The 20,138-nt window shown below is 42.2% G+C and overlaps 1 protein-coding gene across 2 annotated transcripts in view; it reads left to right on the top strand.

The window, feature by feature from the left end:
* Positions 1-20,138, top strand: part of ABCD2 (ATP binding cassette subfamily D member 2) — a 64,755-nt gene that overhangs the window by 21,574 nt on the left and 23,043 nt on the right. For both annotated transcript variants that reach the window (XM_005286829.5, XM_065554266.1), the window contains one exon: positions 1,433-1,578. In XM_005286829.5, coding sequence (XP_005286886.1) covers positions 1,433-1,578 — 146 coding nt within the window. The remainder of the gene's footprint in view (positions 1-1,432; positions 1,579-20,138) is intronic.

Below are 20,138 nucleotides of genomic sequence, written 5' to 3' on the forward strand. Positions count from 1 at the left end.
TCCAAGTCCGCAACATTAGAGTGAACAGTGAGTCTGTGGAACTTCACTTGACCACTCCAAGGATCAATAGTAACTAACAGCTGACAGTATAATCTGCAGGCCCAATCCTACAATCTTTGCTCAGTAAAAACTCACATTGTTTTCAATGATTTATTGCAAATAGCAATCGATTCCTATTGGCATCACATTGTTAATGCATTTCATTTATTGAATGATTCCAAAATATGTCACAATATTGAATGTTAGTGCAGTAATTATATAGAAATAGGTGAAAGCATTGGAAAGTTGCATGAGAACGTCCACTACCTCATTATGCATCTAATTGCTCATGTTACCTCTGTATTTGTATTCTGGGTGTGTGCGAGAGACAGAGAGAGAAAGCCCCTTTAAGGAAATAGTCAGCACCTGGCAGAATAGGGCCTTTAATTTGGCAAAACTCCCAGCTACTTTACATGTATTTCGTTTAGCACTATAAAATGTTGGACTGATATTCAGGCAGAGATACTTGTATGTTTGTACACTTTACCTAGTATATTTATAGAGAGAATTCACAAACAGTGCTATTGGGTGGGTGGGGGGAAGTATAGGGATGTATAGGGTGAATAAACAAAGGGGCGTGTGTGTATGTATATATATATATAATGTATGTATATAAGAAATGCATAAAAATGACACTATATAAGCAGAAATAGAATTTTGAGGTTCACCCCTTTGTGCCTAATTCACCCATACAAAAAATACCATATGCTGTTTAATGAGATTGTGATGGAATTTAGTGTAGTTATAGAAATGTTAACGTTTGTAAGGTAGTGAGTGTCCTTAACTCCTTACAGTCTCCTCAAATTGAAGTCAGTGCATGCAAGTACTTGAGGGGAGTATTTGGCTCTAAATATGATTTGTAGATGCAGAACAAGGAATACTGAAATCAAGATTCATCATAGATAGTGACATATGGTTTGTGGGCATGTTTTTCCCAGCTCTATGTGACTAGGGTCTAATTTTGCTACATGTTGAAATGAACTGCAGTCAGATTTTACCTAAGACACAAAGTCCCCAAATGTTAAAAAAGGTTTCAGTGCTAATGACTCACGCCCCTCCACAAAATAGCCTTTTGTAAGTAGTACCATACCCATCTGGATTGTTTCCTAAATTAGGAAAAAAAACATCTAAATTGTATCTTTGGAGCTAGTAAATATGATTTCTTCTGATTCCTTTGCTTTTGCTTTTTGAATCCACATATTCTATGCAAATACAGTTTTTCAAGCACTAGACTGAATAAGAGTTGTAGCCAGTTTCACAATTTGTATTTACTTAAACTAAATGCTTAGGTGGTTTAATTGTGGGGTGTGCTAGATTGTGTCATTATATGCTTCATAGTAAAAGTGATATATTTTGAAAGGTGGTTGTTTTATCGTTTTCATGACTATTTTAGGTACAGGAAGGAATGCATCTTTTAATCACTGGCCCCAATGGTTGTGGAAAGAGTTCTCTTTTCAGAATTTTAAGTGGTCTGTGGCCAGTCTATGATGGTGTTCTCTACAAACCGCCTCCCCAGCACATGTTCTATATCCCACAAAGGTACGTGCTTTGCCTACACTGGAAATACTTTTTTCCCAATTTTGTGAGATTTGGTCCACTTTCTGAACCCCAGGCATCTAAAGTAAGGTTAGAAGATGGTAACCGTCACCTCTTATTACTGGAAAGTGCAGAAGAATTGCCGCCACATTCAGTTGTACGGGGAGAGCTACCATTGCCAGTCACCAGCGTGTGATGGGGATGAGCCCACATACAGCCAGAGAGGGCTGGATGACTGAAGAACACTGGGGGAAAGTTTAGGCTTTGGAACATAGTTTCCTTTTCCATCAAGCAAAACTTGAAATAGGCCAAATAGAGCTTGTTTTTAAAATAAATGTGAAATAAAGTATCACAAATGGGGAACATTGTTTTTCCCCAAACTTGAATTACAATTTAAAACCCCTAAATTTTGCAATACTAAACCAAAACCAAATCCAGCATTACTTTTACATTTTCACTTTTAAATCTGTGTTCCTTTTGCCAAGGAAAGTATGATGTTTTGAATGTTTCCTTTGTAATCTGTAGGCCTCCCAGAACACAATCCAATCCAATATATTCCAATATTTCTCTTTAGAGTTCTAACTTGCATGTTTTTGCAAAAGCTAAATCAAGCACTGAAAATCTTTGCTTGCCTTTTGTAGTTCACCCTCTTCACTTGGGTAAAAGTAAATGTTCACAATGTTTCTGCTTAGAAAATAGCAGTGATAAAGTAGGATGGAAGCTGTTAAGTGATGGATAGATTTTTTCTCTGCAGACAAACAGAGCCTTCAAAACAACATAAAAAGCCTGCGTGTAAATAACGCAAAGGAGTATATTGCCACTAGATAGTGTCATTAAAGCTCAGTACTGAGTAGAAGGCAGTGAAGAGTTGAACAATCCCAAGAAGAACTTCTCAGAACTTCTGGGGAGCTGTTACATCACTATAGAAATCAATGGTGTACACTCACCTGGAAAGAAAGGTTTAAATGATGAGCAGTATAAAGAAGGTAAACCAGGCACTTCTTGTTCTTGTTGTTATGAGAAAGGGTAACAGAAGACATTCAGTGAAACTGAAAGGCAGCAAATTTAAAATTGATAAAAGGATACTTTTTACATGACAACATTAGCCTGTGGGACTCCCTGCCACAAGATATTATTAAGGACCAAGAGTTTAGCAGGATTAAAAAAAATGGATAATGAGCACCCACAGTTACAATAATAAGGATTAAAAAAAAAAGAAGTTTAGAAGGGATATAAACTGTCATGCTTCAGGGCATGTTACTCAATCTGTTACTGAGGTGGCTAGGAAAATTTTTCCTTATGGGGAGTTTATTTTATAATTGCTCGCTTCAGGGGTTTCTTGCATCTTTACCCAGAGCATCTGGTTCTGGCCACTGTGGGAAACACAGTATTAGACTAGGTAAGCCATTGCTCTGAATAAGCATGGCAAGTCTTATGTTCTATTTAAGATTTTAAAAGCCAACTCGAGAATCAGCTTATTTAATAGAAATAGCAAAGGATAATTATCCTCCAGTGTGAATGCAGTTCTGTCAGGAGCCAGGCAGAGCTGCAATAAGAAAATAGGCCATTTTGGAAAAGAAGCCTGGTTGGTAACAAAGGTCCCGTGATTACAATCCTCCAGCTCCCCTTGAACCAGAGATCTGAAGTGATGACGGAAGTGGCACTTGGAACCCTAGGGGACTTTTTTAGGCAATGGGAAAACAAGTTTTAAAGAAAAAGCCACCCTCCCCATTTCCTTCCTGGCTCCACCTGAAACATTTAGAAGGGTCAGGAAGGGTTACATCTTAAACTTCCCTCTGACTGCTAGAGATTTAGACACTAGTGAGGCTGAACTCCACTTGGAGGAGCCACTTCTGTGTTCAACGTCTCTTTTTGTGTCTTTGGAGAAGGCTTCCCCCAAACTGCTCTGCAAGTGATCCTTAGCTGTGACCTGACGGGGTCACCTCTAAAGGGGAGAGAGTAATTCACTCTCCTTAGCCATTGAATTCTTGCCCTCCTTGCTGAGATAGCAAACAGAGGTACCAGTTGGGGTTATGGTTTTGTGATGTGCATAGATGTCCTCTTGGAAGTAAGTTGAAACCATCAGTTCATTTCAGGGTAGCCATCAGATACTATCACTTTCAGTCACTACTTGCATAGCACTTGATTGTAACTGTGACACGGAGGTGAAAGGTGAACATTAGTATGTTCCTTGCTTTTAAAGAGGTATTTTTTTTAGTGTTAATGCCTTTGCCTCTGCACTGTTAACATCTGTCACTACTTCCAAAGTAATAGATTTCTTTGCTAGGAGCTTTTTGAACTCTGCCATATAAACATATACATAAGCTTTTGCTAGAATTAGAATATGACAAAAAGGGGCTTATATGTCTCATCATCATCTTACTACTAGCTCTTCTCGCCCTTCCTCATTTATAATCTCCAAGTAGCATATCAAAAATCTCTACTTTTGAGATATCTTTGCATAAACATTTTATGATGGTTAAGTTTAAGCAAAAAATGTAACGTAATATAGAAAGATACTGCATAGTCTAATGTGCTTCACTAGGTATGTTGGTATTAGGCATAAAGCACAGTGTTTTAATGTGCTGGTGACTCTACAATTATCTTTTTCTATATAGTTACAAATAAATGAACTGATGAAAGAGCCTGGTCACAAAACATAACAAAACTCTATAACAAACCGAGTTCAGTAAAAACAAGGGCAATAGAGTCCATGACTGTTGCAAAATAAGACTGTTCCTTCAGCGTATGAGTAGTTGTAGGACAAAAGGGGGTCTTTAGGCACTGTTGCCCGTTCTCCCATCTTCAAAAATCATGAGAACCAGGACCGGGTTGACTGTAGTAGTAATTATAGAAGAATGGGTTGTTTATGAAAAATAGTCTACACTACAAAATAGATTCTCAAGCTTAACACACAAGTAGCTCAAATTATAGTCTATATACAATAATAAGGTCAAGCACTCAAAAGTTAGGATATGCCAAAGTAAGGCTGCCCTTAGTATCCTTATGGGAGTGTGCTGGAGTGTGCCTTGCCCCAGAAGGAGGGAATTTTCACATCAATGAGACTGTTGTCTTTCCTGGCTAGCAGGTCCATTTCAGAGCTCTCTGTTGACTAAGTTCCATCTTAGTTCAGGTGGCCCCATTATGGTCTTCTACTTCAGAACGGGATGAAAGTGAAAGATGGAGTTTAGGACCCTTCTAAAATCTGAATAGAAAGCTTCTCTGTCTTACTGGGTTGAAGGATTTAAAGTCCTCTTTTTGAGGAAAGGGAACGTCCAGCTCTCTGGGATATAAATTCCTTAAAACTGAGAAGCTTGGTCCTCAGCCAGCAAGTAGCTTGTATTTGTAAAAAGGACTGTGGGATTGAAACTTTTGAAGATTGGTGGGTGAAAATTCCCCCTCTCCTCTCACTCAAGTTATTTTACCACATTTATGATCAAATCTTTTCAAGATCTCAAAGCAGCGTCCATATGAAACTGACAGGATTGACTTTACTCTTCTGGGAGCCCTGGAATGAACATGGCCAGTAGAATGGTGTTACTTCCTAGGTGGGGTGCTAGGCAAATATTCAGGGGACTCTGACTATAGCTAAGGGTGGATAATTTAATAGTCTTTGCTGGGGTTATTTTAAGGCTGTTGAACCTTCCTTTTTTGTAGTATGTATTTGTATTCCTATATGAATTGTATATAGTGTTTTAAATATTTAGCTTGTTCCTGACTAAAAGAGACAGAGAATAATCCCAGCAGATTGTAAATTGTGCTGCAATTGAAGCAAATCGTTACTTGTCTTGGGAAATCTAGCCAGTTTACTTATTAGCCTGTTACAATTTGCTGCATGGTCAGGGTGACATTTTTATTTGTTTGTTTGTTTGTTTAAATAATTGAAAAATTGCAGACTTGATAACACTCTGTCCACCTGCCTGATTTCCTGAAGAGGATCTGTTGGAGAGGGGACTGGATGTCAGGTTTTCCATAAAACTCCTTTGAGTCAGGCACATGACTATCAATCTGAGATGATTTAAGGAGAGGGTCTGCATGACCATGGTTCGCTTATTTAGATCACCATTTTCATTTGCTCACAGAAGAAAAATTTGTTGTATAGCAGAATGCCCTCAAGCAGCTCTATGTTGGTGGAGCAGTGAGTTTGGTGGATGAAACATGGGGTGGCTTATTAGATTATAGCCCTCCCATAAAATACAATATGTTAAAGAAGCACAAAAGTATACTTGGAATCTCTTTTGTATCTCCAATAGTCCTTGGTGGGTTAGGTTGCCTAGTTGTTAGCACACTTAGTGCTCCCTGTCAGTGGACAGGTCTTGCAGTCCCAGTCCTCTTTTAACCAGAGATGCAGTGAGTTGGGCAGTGGTAGGGGAGCCTGGGTCTGTCCACTCCACCAGATTCCAAGGGTCAACAGTGTCTGGCCCCTGAAAGTGCTCTCCATGTTACCCTCCCTGGGTTACTTCCTACCATTTGCTGTTCTCCCCCAGCTTCCAGTCCAATATAAGGTGAACAGAAAAAGTAGAAGCCACCAAACCATCAGCCCCAACCAGGCTCAGCATACAGTCCCTCAGGGATGCTTCTCTGACACCTTTGTCAGGAGCCTTCAGGGCAGATCTGTCCCCTCCCCAACCTCCTACTTCTGGGCTGGGTTGCTCCCTTTTCAACCCCTTTTCCAGTTGGAACAGGCTCTGAGGGCTGGAGGGTTGGGGGCTACCTGGGCCCAGTACTGTCCTTGAACACCTTCCAGCCCAATGTGGGGTTTGCATATCCCATCACAGGGTCCTATTGAGTACTCAATAAATGGGCACAATTCCCATTGAAACCAATGGGAGCCATACTTGCTTACTTAGAGCTCAATGTGGTTCTCTGTCAGCTTTTTTTTGTTTTGCACAGACCAATATAGTTAGTGCTCTCACAGGTGAGATCATCAGCTGTGCATCAAAGACTGTTGAGTAAGAAATAAAAAAAGAATCTCTGCTGATATTAGGCAGGCAAAAGATGAACCACCACAAAAACTCCAAAGTAAAGGGGCTGAATGGAATGATTACTGTTTCATCGCTGATTTTGTATGTAATATCCAGTCCCAAAAATCCATGGACAGTCAGCTGGCTTGGTTGAATTCAAAGCTGAACACATAAGTACACATTGTAAAAAGGTCGATTTATCTCCTTTTATATTACCAAATTTCTGCTGCTGGTGAAACACTTCTCAGTAGCTTTACTTAGAGATTTCTAGATTTGAAAACAGTGCATCACCTGGGACTCCCTGTTTTCTATCTCCTAGATTGATTAATATTAATTAGGCCTGTTGTCAACATCTCTTTTCCAGGTTCTCTGTCTACCAGATCACTATGAGATTTCCATTATTTTTTTTTTCCATACGTAGGGCTAAATCTTGCAGCACTTAGTCCTTAGTCGAGCAAAAATTCTCAGTAATGCTAATGGGACAGTCTTCACCCGCATGGGCCCATAGAGAGAGCAGTTCATGTGCTCCATGAAGCACAGGGTCTGCAACTGTTCTAGTGCTTCAGTAGGTGTATAATGGGGAAGTGAAGGAAAGGCTCCTTTCACTTCCTCTTTTTCCTCTGATAAGGCCAGGGTCACTCTAGGCCTAACTGTGTCTTGTTTTCAAGGGTGGATCAAAGTTAGTCTATTTATTCCTTTTACATTCCCTTTTAATTGAATGTAAATGGTCAAGAGGGTAGAGTGAAGCAAAAGATGAATGCATTTAAAATTTAAGGGACACAGAAAATCTTGTTTAAAAAAATCCAGAAACACTTTTAAAAACTAAAAAAACAAAAAAGCTTGCACAGGAGAACATAAGAACTAACTCTACATATATGAAAATGGAACTCGTCCTTGAAACAATCTCACTCCTTCCATACTAAAGCAATTGGGCGTGTCTACACAACACGTGGCAGCAAGCCTCTTAGCCTAGGTTGACAGACTTGCACTTGCAGGGCTCATGTTAGCTTTTTAAATATAGCTGTGTAGCCAGCTCTTTGAAATTGCGACTCAGGCAGGAGATTGGGCTCTGAAGCCTACCCCCATCCCTAGGCTTCAGAGCCTGAGCTCCAGCCCAAGCCACAACATCTGCACAGCTACTTTTAATATGAGCCTGAGGCTGTTGTCCCGGGCTGGGAGGTTCGCTGGCGCAAGCTTTGTAGGCACACCCACTGTGCCTCTGGGTAACCTGACTTGCCCAGTCTGCCCTCCCCTAGTTCTCTCCTGGTCTTGGGAGAATATTCTGGCTCTGGCTCTTTGTTGAACTAATGAACTCTAGAACTCCATTCCTATTTTGATGAAGCTAGTGCTCACTCTTCTTCTCCTCACTTTCTATCCAAAGCCTCCAAACAATCTCCAAACCTCTTCAGCTGTAAGGAAACACTGCTTCCTTCAGACCATCTTGTCTCTGACTTCTTTTCTCTCTCTTTCAGTATAATCCCCAGCAGAATCCCAGACTGACATCCCAGTGGGTTACCTTGACAATGCCACAGGGTCATTCATTAGAACATTTCCGGCCTGTAGATCTTCATGGCAGCATAAACGTTCTTAGAGCTACTGATGTTCATTATTTACCATGCTCTGCTTATAGTAACAGGCTCTCATTGTTTTTGGGCAATTTATCATTCAGTTCATGTTGATCAGTCAGACCTATTTCAGTTTTTCACAATCTTCCTAGTATAGCACATTCCTAAAACATCCAGCATTAGCTCCTTAAGCTTTCTTACAGATTGTAATGAGGCAGAGTGACCTCCCTTTGAGCTGAAGAGTGAAGGACCACTACACTCCCCCCAGTGGGTGGAGCTAAATCCACCCCACCTCCCTCACCAGAGGTTCCAGGGTGGGACAGGAAGTATAAAAGGAGTTCCCTGGAGCTCAGTTGGGGCTGGAGCACCAGAGGGAGCAAACGTCTTTTCCAGAGAGCTGGGATCTCAACCGGATCCTGGAATAGGCCCCAAGTGGAGCTGTGCCCTGCAGTCTGAGGAAACAGATGAGTACCCCGAGGAGCTGCCAGGACTACCGTCAGACAAATGCCCTGAAGAGCTGTGGGAACTGCTGGTGGCTGAGTACCCTGATAAGACAGAGGACCTTGGACTACAGAGCCCTACACCCAAACTGCCCAGGGGAACCAGACTCTGGTCCAGTTCAGCTGCTGGAGTGTGAGTTAGCGTGTTGCAGCTGGATTCCCTGTTGACCTCAGTGGTGGAACACCCCGCCATTGTTAGGGCCCTGGGCTGGGACCTGGTGGAGTCGGGTGGGCCTGGGTCCCTCCCACCCCTGACTTCCAACCCCTGGGGTAGCAGCCTCCCCACCTTTAGGCCCAGAGGCCTGCGTTTGTCGGCCTGCTAGAGTAAGGACATCTGACTGTTTGGTGCCCTAATGGTCTGGGCTCATAGATTCCTTTGCTGCTGTGCCCTGACTGCAGGCCAGAGCCTAGACTGTTTGTGCACTGGCCCACAAGGGCCAGAGCTCCCTTATAGACTGTTAATTACTGTTGGCCCCAGCCAGAAGGTGCTGGGCTATAGACTGTGGCTCTGCCCCATCTAGGGTTGCCAGGCGTCCAATTTTCGACTGGAACGCCCTGTCGAAAAGGGACCTTAATGACCCAGGCCATTAAATGTCACGTCGGTGGCGGAGTGGGGGCCCAGGACTAAGGCAGGCTCCCTACCTGCCCTGGCTCCATGCTGCTCCTGGAAGCGGCCGTCAGGTCCCTGCGGCTCCTAGGCACTGGGGCGGACAGGGACTGGGAGGCTCCGCACGCTGCCCCTGCCCCAAGTACAGCTCTGCAGCTCCCATTGGCCGGGAACTGCGATCAATGAGAGTTGCAGGGGTGGTGCCTGCGGGCGTGAAGGCAGCATGCACCATGCAGAGCCACCTGGCCGTGCCTCCGCCTAGAGGCCGCAGGGACCTGGTGGCCGCTTCCTCAGAGCTACAGTAAGCGCTGCCGGGACCCTGCATCCCCCCACTTCCCAAATCCCTGGCCCAGTCCGAAGCCCCCTCCTGCGCCCCAAATCCCTTGTCCCCAGCCCAGAGCCCATACCCCCTGCACCCCAACTCCCTGCTCCCAGCCCAGTGAAAGTGAGTGAGGCTGGGGAAGAGTGAGCAATGGAGGGAGGGGGAATGGAGTGGGTGAGGGGCATCAGAGAAGGGGCAGGGTATAGGCGGGGCCTCAGAGAAGTGCGGGGCAGGGGTGTTCGGTTTTGTGTGGTTAGAAAGTTGGCAACCCTAGCCCTGTGCAGAGGGCCAGAGTTTCCCCTACAAAACGTGACTTGCAGTCTGCCTGTAGTGAGATGGAGTGGCCTCCCTCCCCACTCAAGAGCAAGGGACCACTACACAAACCATCTCTCTGAACCATATTCTTAATCAGTTAGGCTCAGATTTTCACATCCCATGCTGCCACATCTCCTATCCAGCATAGTTTCCAGTGTAAATCAGGCCTTTTTTGTATGAGGAATATGGTTCTTCATTACTATATATATCCCCTCTTTCACTGTGCACAGTCTTCTGGTATTATACAGAAACCTTACATGACCACTTTCATATCTGTCAGCATCAGAGTCCACTTCCATAATTCTCCCTTCCTCCAGTACCTCTCTAGCAAGATAGTGATAATCAGAAATTTGATCTGTGTTCTAATGTTAAGCCTTTTCCTTCAACACCAGGCTTGTAAATCTTTAAAATGGAAACAACCAAAGATTCACTGATAGTATTGCCCACCTTACTTGTCTTTCACCTGCTCAGGTTTACATAGCTATATTTTGCTGTTATCTTATGTAGCTCAGGAGAGTATGGAACAGAATGGGCAAAATGTGCTAGAGTCCTCTTGAAACTTATGTCCTTTCTTCCAACTTTTCTGTTTCTGCTGTGTTATCTTGATTTCCATTACAAGGCTTTGTTCCCTGGTGTTTCTCCTTCTGTGTTCTAAAATTCTCCTTGGCTACTAAATAAAATTGCATAAACTACCGAGATACTCTTTCTTCTGTCCTAAACTCTTCAGTAACCCAGATGTCTGAAGTGATTTTCCTCAAATAGCTCCAAACTTCACCTCTGGGATGAGACTAAGCAAGGAAAATTTCAGTCTTAAAAGATAACTTTTTCAGAAAGTTAAAAGCATGGGATTATAATTCAAGCCCCAGTGTTACCTTGCGTATACAGGTAGTCAGTAAGTGTAAAATATGGTTATTTTACAGGCAATTCTTAATTATAGAAACAATCATCATAGTGAGGATGGACTGTATATTGTCAGATATTGGATTATCTGCTTTTCTTTGTGTGACAATGCATCAGAATGTTACAAAATGTCATGATGAGGTAACAACTTTAAGAAGACAAAGTTGTAAAGTGGGTAACTGTGGGTTATCTACTTTATTTTAGATAAGTCAAATCTTGTTTTGCTCTTTTCATTAGTGGACATGTAAACTGTCAGTTTTTTATAGCATGTATTATCATGTTGACACAAAAAGAACAGGAGTACTTGTGGCACCTTAGAGACTAACAAATTTCTTAGAGCATAAGCTTTCGTGGGCTACAACCCACTTCTTCGGATGCACAGACTGTCTTGTTTCAGGTCCATTTTTTATATACTGTAGTTCTTGCAAACAATTGTAAAGTGCATCTGACTCTCTAGTGTTTAATATTCTAAAGTATCTGTCACCTAATCTTGACATCTTCTGGTAAATCTGTGACTCATTTTGGGGGCAGAGAAAGTTAACTGGTTTGTTGGCTGCGACTATTCCATGTAGCGTTCTCTTCTGAATTCCAGCACCATGTTAACATCTTCTATTATCCCATCTACTTGTGAATAGCGATGTGCCACCACCTATTTTATTTCCTAACTTTTCACCATTATTTCAGGTCACTTTATACACAAAACTAACTCCTTTGCACATAGTTTTCATCAGTGACATTGTTTGTCAGACTGATTTTCATCATATTCATTGTACTCCCTATAAGAATATTTGTCCTTAAACGTTATCACTCATCATAGAGGTGTGAAAACCAAAGCAATGTAATTGGTTAGCTGATATAAACTAGCATCCTTATTTGAGCAGCCATCATTAATGTATATTGAAAAAGGAATAGGTGGATTTCTAAGGCCTGGGAGGAAGTAGTCTGATTTGAAACTAATGGTGGGCTTGCTGTTAAATGTTATTGAACCAGCCTTTGAGCGACGTATGCCTTTTCAAACTAGGTTTAGTTTAGATAATTGGCTATTAGTTTATTTGAATGATGCTTTGAAAAAAAAATGTTTCTGAAGCAAATGCACTACGGTCAGACAGGGCTTCTGCTGACCTGTAAAAAATAAGCCATTTTGTTCATCAGGCCTGTTGCTATGTCCATCAACTAGGACACAGCCTTCACAATATTTCTTAAACATGATTCTGAGGAGTTCTCTAATGACACAATTCAGGCCAGGTAACACTTCATCTGAATTAATAGAGGACACCTTCGATGTTGAGATGCTTGGCTCTACCCCATCCTCATGAAAGGAAGGTCCATCTTATCCTGTCTAGATCAGAAGAGGCCTTGTTTTTATCATATGTGTTAGTTAAGGCCTTTGCCTGTCTGAGTCAGTGGAAGATCTGCCCAGTCCTATCAAGGATTCACTTAGAACTGTGAACTTCAAAGGATTTTAATTTGCACATGGTTTCTGAACACAGGAATGATCAGCAGGCGACTTGCAAAATGAGTAAGGTTTATCTGGGCTCATTTCCAGAAGTGAAAATTGGCTTTCTGGATTAGCTGTTATTTCCTCTCAAGCCGTCCAAAGTGCCTTGACTACCACCCAGACACTGAGTCTACTAATTAGTGTAGGGCTTACAAGCACTTTATTTTGTGTAGGCAAAGAGCTATGGAAATCCCAGATTGTAAACCGCACTCAGTATGCTACACTGGGGTTTATATTTTAAAGTTCTTTGCATAAATCAAAGGTCCCCTTGTTGGGGAGATATGAATTGGAGTAAGACGAGATTCAGTCAAATGAGGGAAAATGTCTAGTTTTATGTTGATAATTTTCATGTGAGTAATGGGTTTAGAGGATTGCTTATAGACATGCAGAATATGAGCTTATTGATCCTTACCTGCAATTAAGTTAACCCTGCTTCATACCTTGGATACTCTCGTGAGCTGAAACAAGTAATCCTTCTGTATTGTATGATGAGAACAAATCTTCAAGGAGAGAATCACCAAACCTTATTTTAGAGAGACAGAGTGGGCGAGGTAATGTCTTTTATTGGACCAACTTCTGTTGGTGAGAGGGATGAGCTGAAGCATTTTGTGTAAGCTTGAAAGCTTGTCTCTCTCACCAACAGAAGTGGTCCAATAAAAGGTATTACCTCACTCACCTTGTCTTTCTAATATCCTGGGACTGACATGGATATAAAATGGTATACGCGTTTTTTTTTTTTCTGGTAACGTATATTACTGCTCGGGAGTGGATGGCTTAGGGGATTGCTAACTCTCTATTATATTATTTTGTTTTGCAAATATCAATAGTGTATTGCTGTGTCCCCTGTATGCTCCAATTACAGAGAACTTTGCCTCTGGTTCAGATCCTGCCCAGGTCAGCAGTGGATAAAAGCTAGTTCAGTTGGCAGGTCATCACCTCCATGCACTTCCTAGTGGACCCCCTTGTCTTCTTCATGGAAACCAGTTCCTTTCTTGGCACAAATTGGCATATTTATTGGCAAGTTTGTCTTAGCAGAGAGACCAAGAATTACTCTGGCATAACGATCTAATTACTGTCTTGCTTATAAAGGTAGTCTCTTCAGGACAGAGTTGAGGCATATTGGTTGGGAAGCTTGTATTATTACTGTCTATATCTGTTATTTAGATAAATGGAGGGTTTCATTCTCCAGGCTTATCAATTTGGCGCCTTTAACAAGCCATACAATCACTTAAATTTGTGCATAAACCAAGTTCCCCATGTTTGTGACCCACAGCAGAATTTGAACCCTGATTTTTAGAACACCAAGGCAAATGCATTCACTCACTGAGTGACAGACAGACAGACACACGCACACATGGGGCAGAAACAAGGTGGTGTCATGACACACGGCTTATTAAATACAATGTTGTACATGCAGCTAATGGGTAACATTCACTCCTTTGCAAAAGGATATGACAAAGCATATGCATCCTTCCTATTTTGAGGCTTATGTGAGTCTTAAAAGGTGCATTGACCATGTGCTGGCACTCTGCACAGGGATGAGTTCACCAATATTCATCTAATCCGTTTACATTATTTCAAGATACTTTCCCCAATGGTACAGAAGAGCTGAATTTAGGAGACAGCAGTACCAGAAGCTGTCATGAAACCCAGCTATGGTCACAGAAGTGTTTCCATCAGTATCTCTCATAACCAGCTGCCCTGTGTCTTGTGATGCACCTGGGGACCTTGCTCTTGCCACTGTGCTCACTTCCTCAACTTGCTCCTCCCTAAAGGATTGTGATCAACAAACCATGATGTTCAGCACCAGTGGCTTGGTAGTGTTCTCATACCCTCACTTGCATCTGTAAAAGACTGAGACCTCTTAATACTGAACCTGGCTTAAAAATATGGAAAAACAAGGCCTTGAACATTTTGATCTGAAAAATACGTAGGAGAAACAATTTAAAGTAACATCGTCAGACCAAACTTGACAAATGTTTTATAATTTCATACACTGTAAGAATGGAAGTACCTGGCTGATATTTATGGACCTGATTCAGAAAAGCAGGTAACCATTTGCTTAAAGTTAAACTGTGCATGGTGTTTGTTTCCCTGAGAGAACCCCTTTAAAACTTGCTATTGGTGGCAAGAGAAAGTGCATTAAGTTAAGTTGTGGATTTTATCTATCTATATTGGGGACAGCTTTGTATTCTAGACAAATTAATTGGTAGTCATTGTTTTGATGGCGTAGCTTCTATGGAGAAATCTAATTCCAGTGTTCAATTTGAGTTATTCGTTCCAACCTAACCCTTTTAGTTGATTTCAAAATACTGTAAATGTTGAATTGATAGAAGAATACAATAGGGACTATTTAGTATTTCAGAAATATGTTTTAAATATCATATTTGAATTATTCAGGAATATAAAATAGCATACTGTGGTGTCTTGTGCATGTAGTGTGATAAGTAGCAATTTGACACCATAACACAATCTAGGAAACACTGGAAATTCCAAAGGACACAGTCGAACATGAACAGGAAGAGTAGGCAACTCTGTGAGATTTCTTGACACCAAACAATGTATTTCAATTTATGATTCTTTGATTTTCTGTAGATTTCACTTTTCAAGGTCTCTGTTGTATTAAAGGGTATTTGGTGGTAGAAATGTTTTCTTTAGAGGGAACTGTTGCTGGCTCACTTACACAGTTTTCATGACCAATGAACATAGTGGCTAAGTATTAAAATTATTATAGTGGGGTTGGTAGTACTGCCTATTATTTAGGTTCCCCAACACTTCCCATGGTAAGAGCCTGATTTCATTTGCTTATAATTTTGCCAAACTTTAAGACTGAAATTTAGACTGCAGTTTTCCATGCCATTAATACACTTTCTGAAATGTACATAAGAGTAATGCGATTGGTATTTAAAAACAGAATGAAGATGCGTCTAAACTGATTACTTGTTATGATTATTTATTATTTGTATTATCATACCACCGAGGAGCCCTCGTCAAGGACCAGGACCCCATTGTGCTCTGTGCTGTACAAACACAGATGGATGATCTGGGACCTGTGTAAATCAGAGTGACTGTGTCACATAGTGATCAGCAGAGGCCCTTGAGTTGAAGCACTGCTGTTTAAAATGGGAGGGGATGGCTCACAATACACTGATCCATGAAGGGTCCTTAACTTTGAAATTTGCTCCTCTGTACCCCTTATATTTGTTGACTTTCATGGTCTACAACTAGGCACATCTATTTTCCTGGACTGTTAGGGAGAGAGGAGAGGCATGGAAAGACTGCTTGCTTAGGAGAAGTGGAATATTTTTTCATTTTTCTGCTTGATTAATGTGACGTGTCATTGAAAGCTGGGGTAATTCAAGGCTGCATTTCTTGTCTTTATTTTGTATGGATGTGGTGTCTTTTAGATTAAAGAACCTAGAGGTTGACCTTGGTGCTTTTTGTGGTATATATTTACATAGAGAGGTATGAACAGGCTAAATGGAAAAATAGTTTTGGTGAATTGTTCACAAAAAGTTCTTTATGCTATTTCATGAGCTCTAGTTTTAATGTAAGTGATCTTGGTGATGGTGAATTGGTAGTTAAAGCATGTATCTAAAACTGTGGGTCATGACCCCGTTTTAATGGTGTTGCCAGGAACTTGCTAGGGCCCAGGGCCGAAACCGAAACCTGAGCCCCATTGCCCAGGGACGAAGCCGAAGTCTGAGGGTTTCAGCCCTGGGCAGAGGGGCTCAGGTTACACCCTCTGCCTGGAGCTGATGCCCTTGGCTTTATCTTTGGCCCCTCCATCTGGGGCGGCAGGACTTGGATGGGCTCAGGCTTCAGTTCCCCCTCCTGGTGTCATGTAATAATTGTTGTTGTCAGAAGGGGGTCATGGTGCAATGAAGTTTGAGAACCCCTAATTGGTAGCAGCGAGTCAGTAATACTTAATTAAGGCATGTAGTTAACAATCCTAGTTATTATTTCTTCCCAGGTTCTTTTCTACCAGAGATGTGCTTGCACTTTCTATAGAGAGAGTCACAGAATTGTCATTGTGATTTTTCTGCCTTTGATAGAAGAGTGAAAATATCTTTTGTGCTCTATACTTCGTACCCTGTTAGTGGGTGTAAGCTAATTACATTAAGCTTTGGTAATTGAGCTACCTGAAATATTTAGAAGATGTTCTTGGATAGCTTTTGTACATGTGGAGAGGAAAGTTTAGTGTAGGCTATTTTAAGCACAGATCAATTATTTATAACTTCAGAAGGGTTGTAGAAACTTTCCTGGCCCTTAAAAAATCCTTCAACTAGATACAGTAGAATCAAATATATTATGAACCAAGGCTACTGCTCTCTAAGTAACACTCCACTTAACTAATCTTCATTTCCGCTATCTTACTTTCTTTTTAAATAGTGCCATCTTTTTCTATGCTAGGATTGGTGTCTGCAGTGGAACATAACTAATGTTCTTTCAAGACTCTATAACTTTATAAAAGCTCTTAGTTGTGTTATGCTGCTGTGATTGTTCTTTGTTCACCTTATTAGTCCCAGCAGAGAGTTGAATAGGAACCGACATCACTTTACTTTATAGCTGTAGGCTGGGATTTTCTAATGTGCTCAGGCCCAGATTCACAGGATTTAGATGCTGTAATGCTTAGCGCTACAATGCCTAACTTTAGGCACCTATAAAATCACAGGAACAACACTGTGTCCCACAAAGCCTGATTTAGGCACCTAGGCTCCCTGTACAATGAATGGGGAGAGATAGGCACCTTAGAATGCAATCCTCAAAAGACAGCATTCTAGGAGGGGAGCTGCCTAAGCTAGCCAATGGGAGATATTTTGATGTCAGAGGTGTGTGCTAAACCCTTCCCCTCTCTGCTTAGTGATTTACAAGTGGCAACCACAAAACAGCTGGAGGAGGAGGTGATGCGCACCTTAAAAGTTTTAGCCCAGTGGTTAGAGTATTCACCTGGAATATGAGAGACCCAGGTTCAATTCTCCCCCCTCCCGGAGGGGAAAGTGTGCTGTAACCAGTGAGCCATGTGAAATTCTGATGTGGAGCTCTTTTAATCTCTCCCGATGAAGCCGTTCCACTGTGGATAAATAATAAAAGAGCGAATGGAGCAGGGGGGACTGGACCCTTACAGAGTCTTCGGACCAGAGAGACAGAGAGAAAATGACTCTGTAGTCCAGTGGTTAGAGCACCCACCTGGGAGGTGGGAGACCTAGGGGCCAGTCCCCCTCCTCCAATTACTGTTTCATTATTTATCCACAGAAGAACACCGTCAACAGGAGGGATTGAGGGAATCCTGTGTCAGACTATCTCGGTGGTGAGAGCACCTTCCTGAGAGGTGGGAGACCCCTATTCAAATACTTTCTCCCCCTCTGGGAATCAGGGGGGAATTGAACCTGGGTCTTCCACATTCCTGACGAGTGCTCAAATCCCTGGGATAAAGTTCTAAGGTGGACGGCAGCACCACCACGTCTTCCAGCCTGTTTTTGAATGGATCTGATCTGGTAGGCTGCCACTGAGGAGGCCCACCAGATTGGGCCCTGCGTGTGATTTAGGTGGATGAACACCTGTCTTCCCCCAGTTTGTGGCTCACTCTGGGGCACAGGCAGGAGAGAGGCACCCAGATGCCTAGAGGGATGCAGCAGTGCTCATGCCCAGAGGCAGGAGCATAGGCACTGAGGGAACTTTTACTGTGGAAAATTTACTCACTGTGTGAGTTTAGGCACCTACAGGGCTCAACAAGAGTTTTATGGATTGCAGTGGAGCCAAAACTGGGGCTTAGATGTGTAAATCTCAGAGATTTAAATCTGAGATTTAGGCATCTGAGTCTGGGGTTTAGGTGCCTAAGTACCTTTGTGGGTCTGGGCCTCCCAGTGAAATCAGTGGGAGTTTTATAATAGATTTCACTAGGGAGTGGATCTAAGCCAACACTGAGCTCTATTGAAAAATCCCACCCGTAATTCTTTGGTTATCAAGATCCCAGCATCCCAGTATAGTCTCTCCCTGCCCTACCCCTTTAGAAGTAAAGTAGTGTTGATCACTTCTGAAATCTGGTCTCCTGTGTGCTCTAGCTTTTCATTTGGATTGAGCTCTGTCACACTCCAGTACAAGCCACTTAATTAAAATATACTTTAAGTGCATTAATTACTGCATGCTGTTTTTAATTAATCTGAATGGTTCACAGTCCTATCTCAGAAATGATCAAAATGTAATCAGTTACAATAATTTTCTATGGTAAGATTGGGGTTGTTCAGAATACTTAATCCATTCTATAAGCACATCCTACCTTAAACTGTTTTGAATTTCCATGTAAAACAAAAAAAAACCTGAATACATTCAGGAAGTATTTTTAAATGCTGGTTTGGAATAGGAATTTCCAGGCATCCAAACATGGATTTTCCTCACCTGCTACCCTGACAACGTCTATGCTAACAAGACCCTCCACATTTCAAGACAGTGACTTAGAAAATGCTAGTACAGTTGGACTGGACTACAGCCTTTCTATCCTGTCATACCTTGTGGACCAGCATTACTCCTCCTTTGGTAACACATCAGCTATATGCTAACCCTGTGATTGGAGAAATCAGTAGCCATTACAAACAGTGTCTTTTTGAGCTGTGCATAACAGTAATGCAAGCAGTATTTTTTTTTTAAAAAGATGTGTCTAAACTGAGTAACCATGAAATCGTGTTCCTGCATCTTTTGTTCTTCCTCATCCTGTCCCCTCTCTAAGATTTCATCACCCTCATGCATAGTGTAAAACTTAGACCATAGATGTTTTGAGATCACAGTGTCCTGGTGTGAAATGCAGTCATTCAGGTGTGAGTTGAAACTGAGGCCCTGAGAGCTTGTGGTCATTAAAGATCCCTTGGCATTATTTGCAAGATTAAAAGAATATTATCCCCAGTGTCCTAGCCAAATTATAGTTTGGGTAATTACATTCTACCTACCTAAATCCTCCCTGCACTTTCAATTAATTACAGTTTTCTTGTTCACTTCTTGATCTAAATTGTAGGGTTCTGTTGCTGTGCCCTGATACTGTTGATGTGTTCAACCCCAGAGATGGTTGCATTTCAGGAGTGGGTAAAATAATTCCAGGAACTGCTTTGGGATGGTGAGATGGAAGGTGCAATACAAATGTAACACAATATTACTTAGGAAATGTATATAGTGTTTTAAATTAATTTGTTACGTAAATAGCTAAGTAAATGCATATAGTTAACTACCTCTTTCATTGAATGCAATGTAGTTGTAGCTGTGTTGGTCCCAGGATATTAGAGAGTTGAGGGGTGAGGTAATATCTTTTATTGGACCAACTTCTGTTGGTGAGAGAGACAAGCTTTTGAGTCACACAGAGTTCTTCTTCAGGTCTGAGAAAGGAACTCCCAGCTTCACAGGAAAATGCAAATTGGAACAGAATATTGAGCGTAAGTAGTTAGCATATATTATAAGGGACTATTCAAGCTAGAGTGACCTGTTAACATCTCTGCAGTTATAGGACAAAAAGAGGGGATTCGTGGCAGGGGTGAAAGTAACTTAAAGGACTTACTGGTATGCAGGGTGGCTGGGGTCTTGGGCAAGGTGGGGGGGGACGGGACGGCTCTGGGGCCCTGGAAGAGGCGGGGCCTCGTGTGGAAGGGCTGGGGCTGGGGCCAGACTCCCCCAGCCAGCTCTTCAGTGCTGTCCAGCCGGCGCCATCCGGGGCTCCGGTGGCGATTTAAAGGGCCCAGGTCTCCGGCCGCTGCTGCTGGCCGGCAGCCCCCGGGCCCTATAAATCGCTGCCAGAGCCCTGGGGCTGCCAGCCACCACTACCATGGCAGCGGCTGGAGCCCCAGGCCCTTTACATCACCGGGCCCCAGGGCAGATGCCTCTTTTGCCTCCCCCTCCCCGTCAGCAGC

Source organism: Chrysemys picta, chromosome 1 (genome assembly GCF_011386835.1).
Source record: "Chrysemys picta bellii isolate R12L10 chromosome 1, ASM1138683v2, whole genome shotgun sequence".
Lineage (NCBI taxonomy): Eukaryota > Metazoa > Chordata > Testudines > Emydidae > Chrysemys > Chrysemys picta.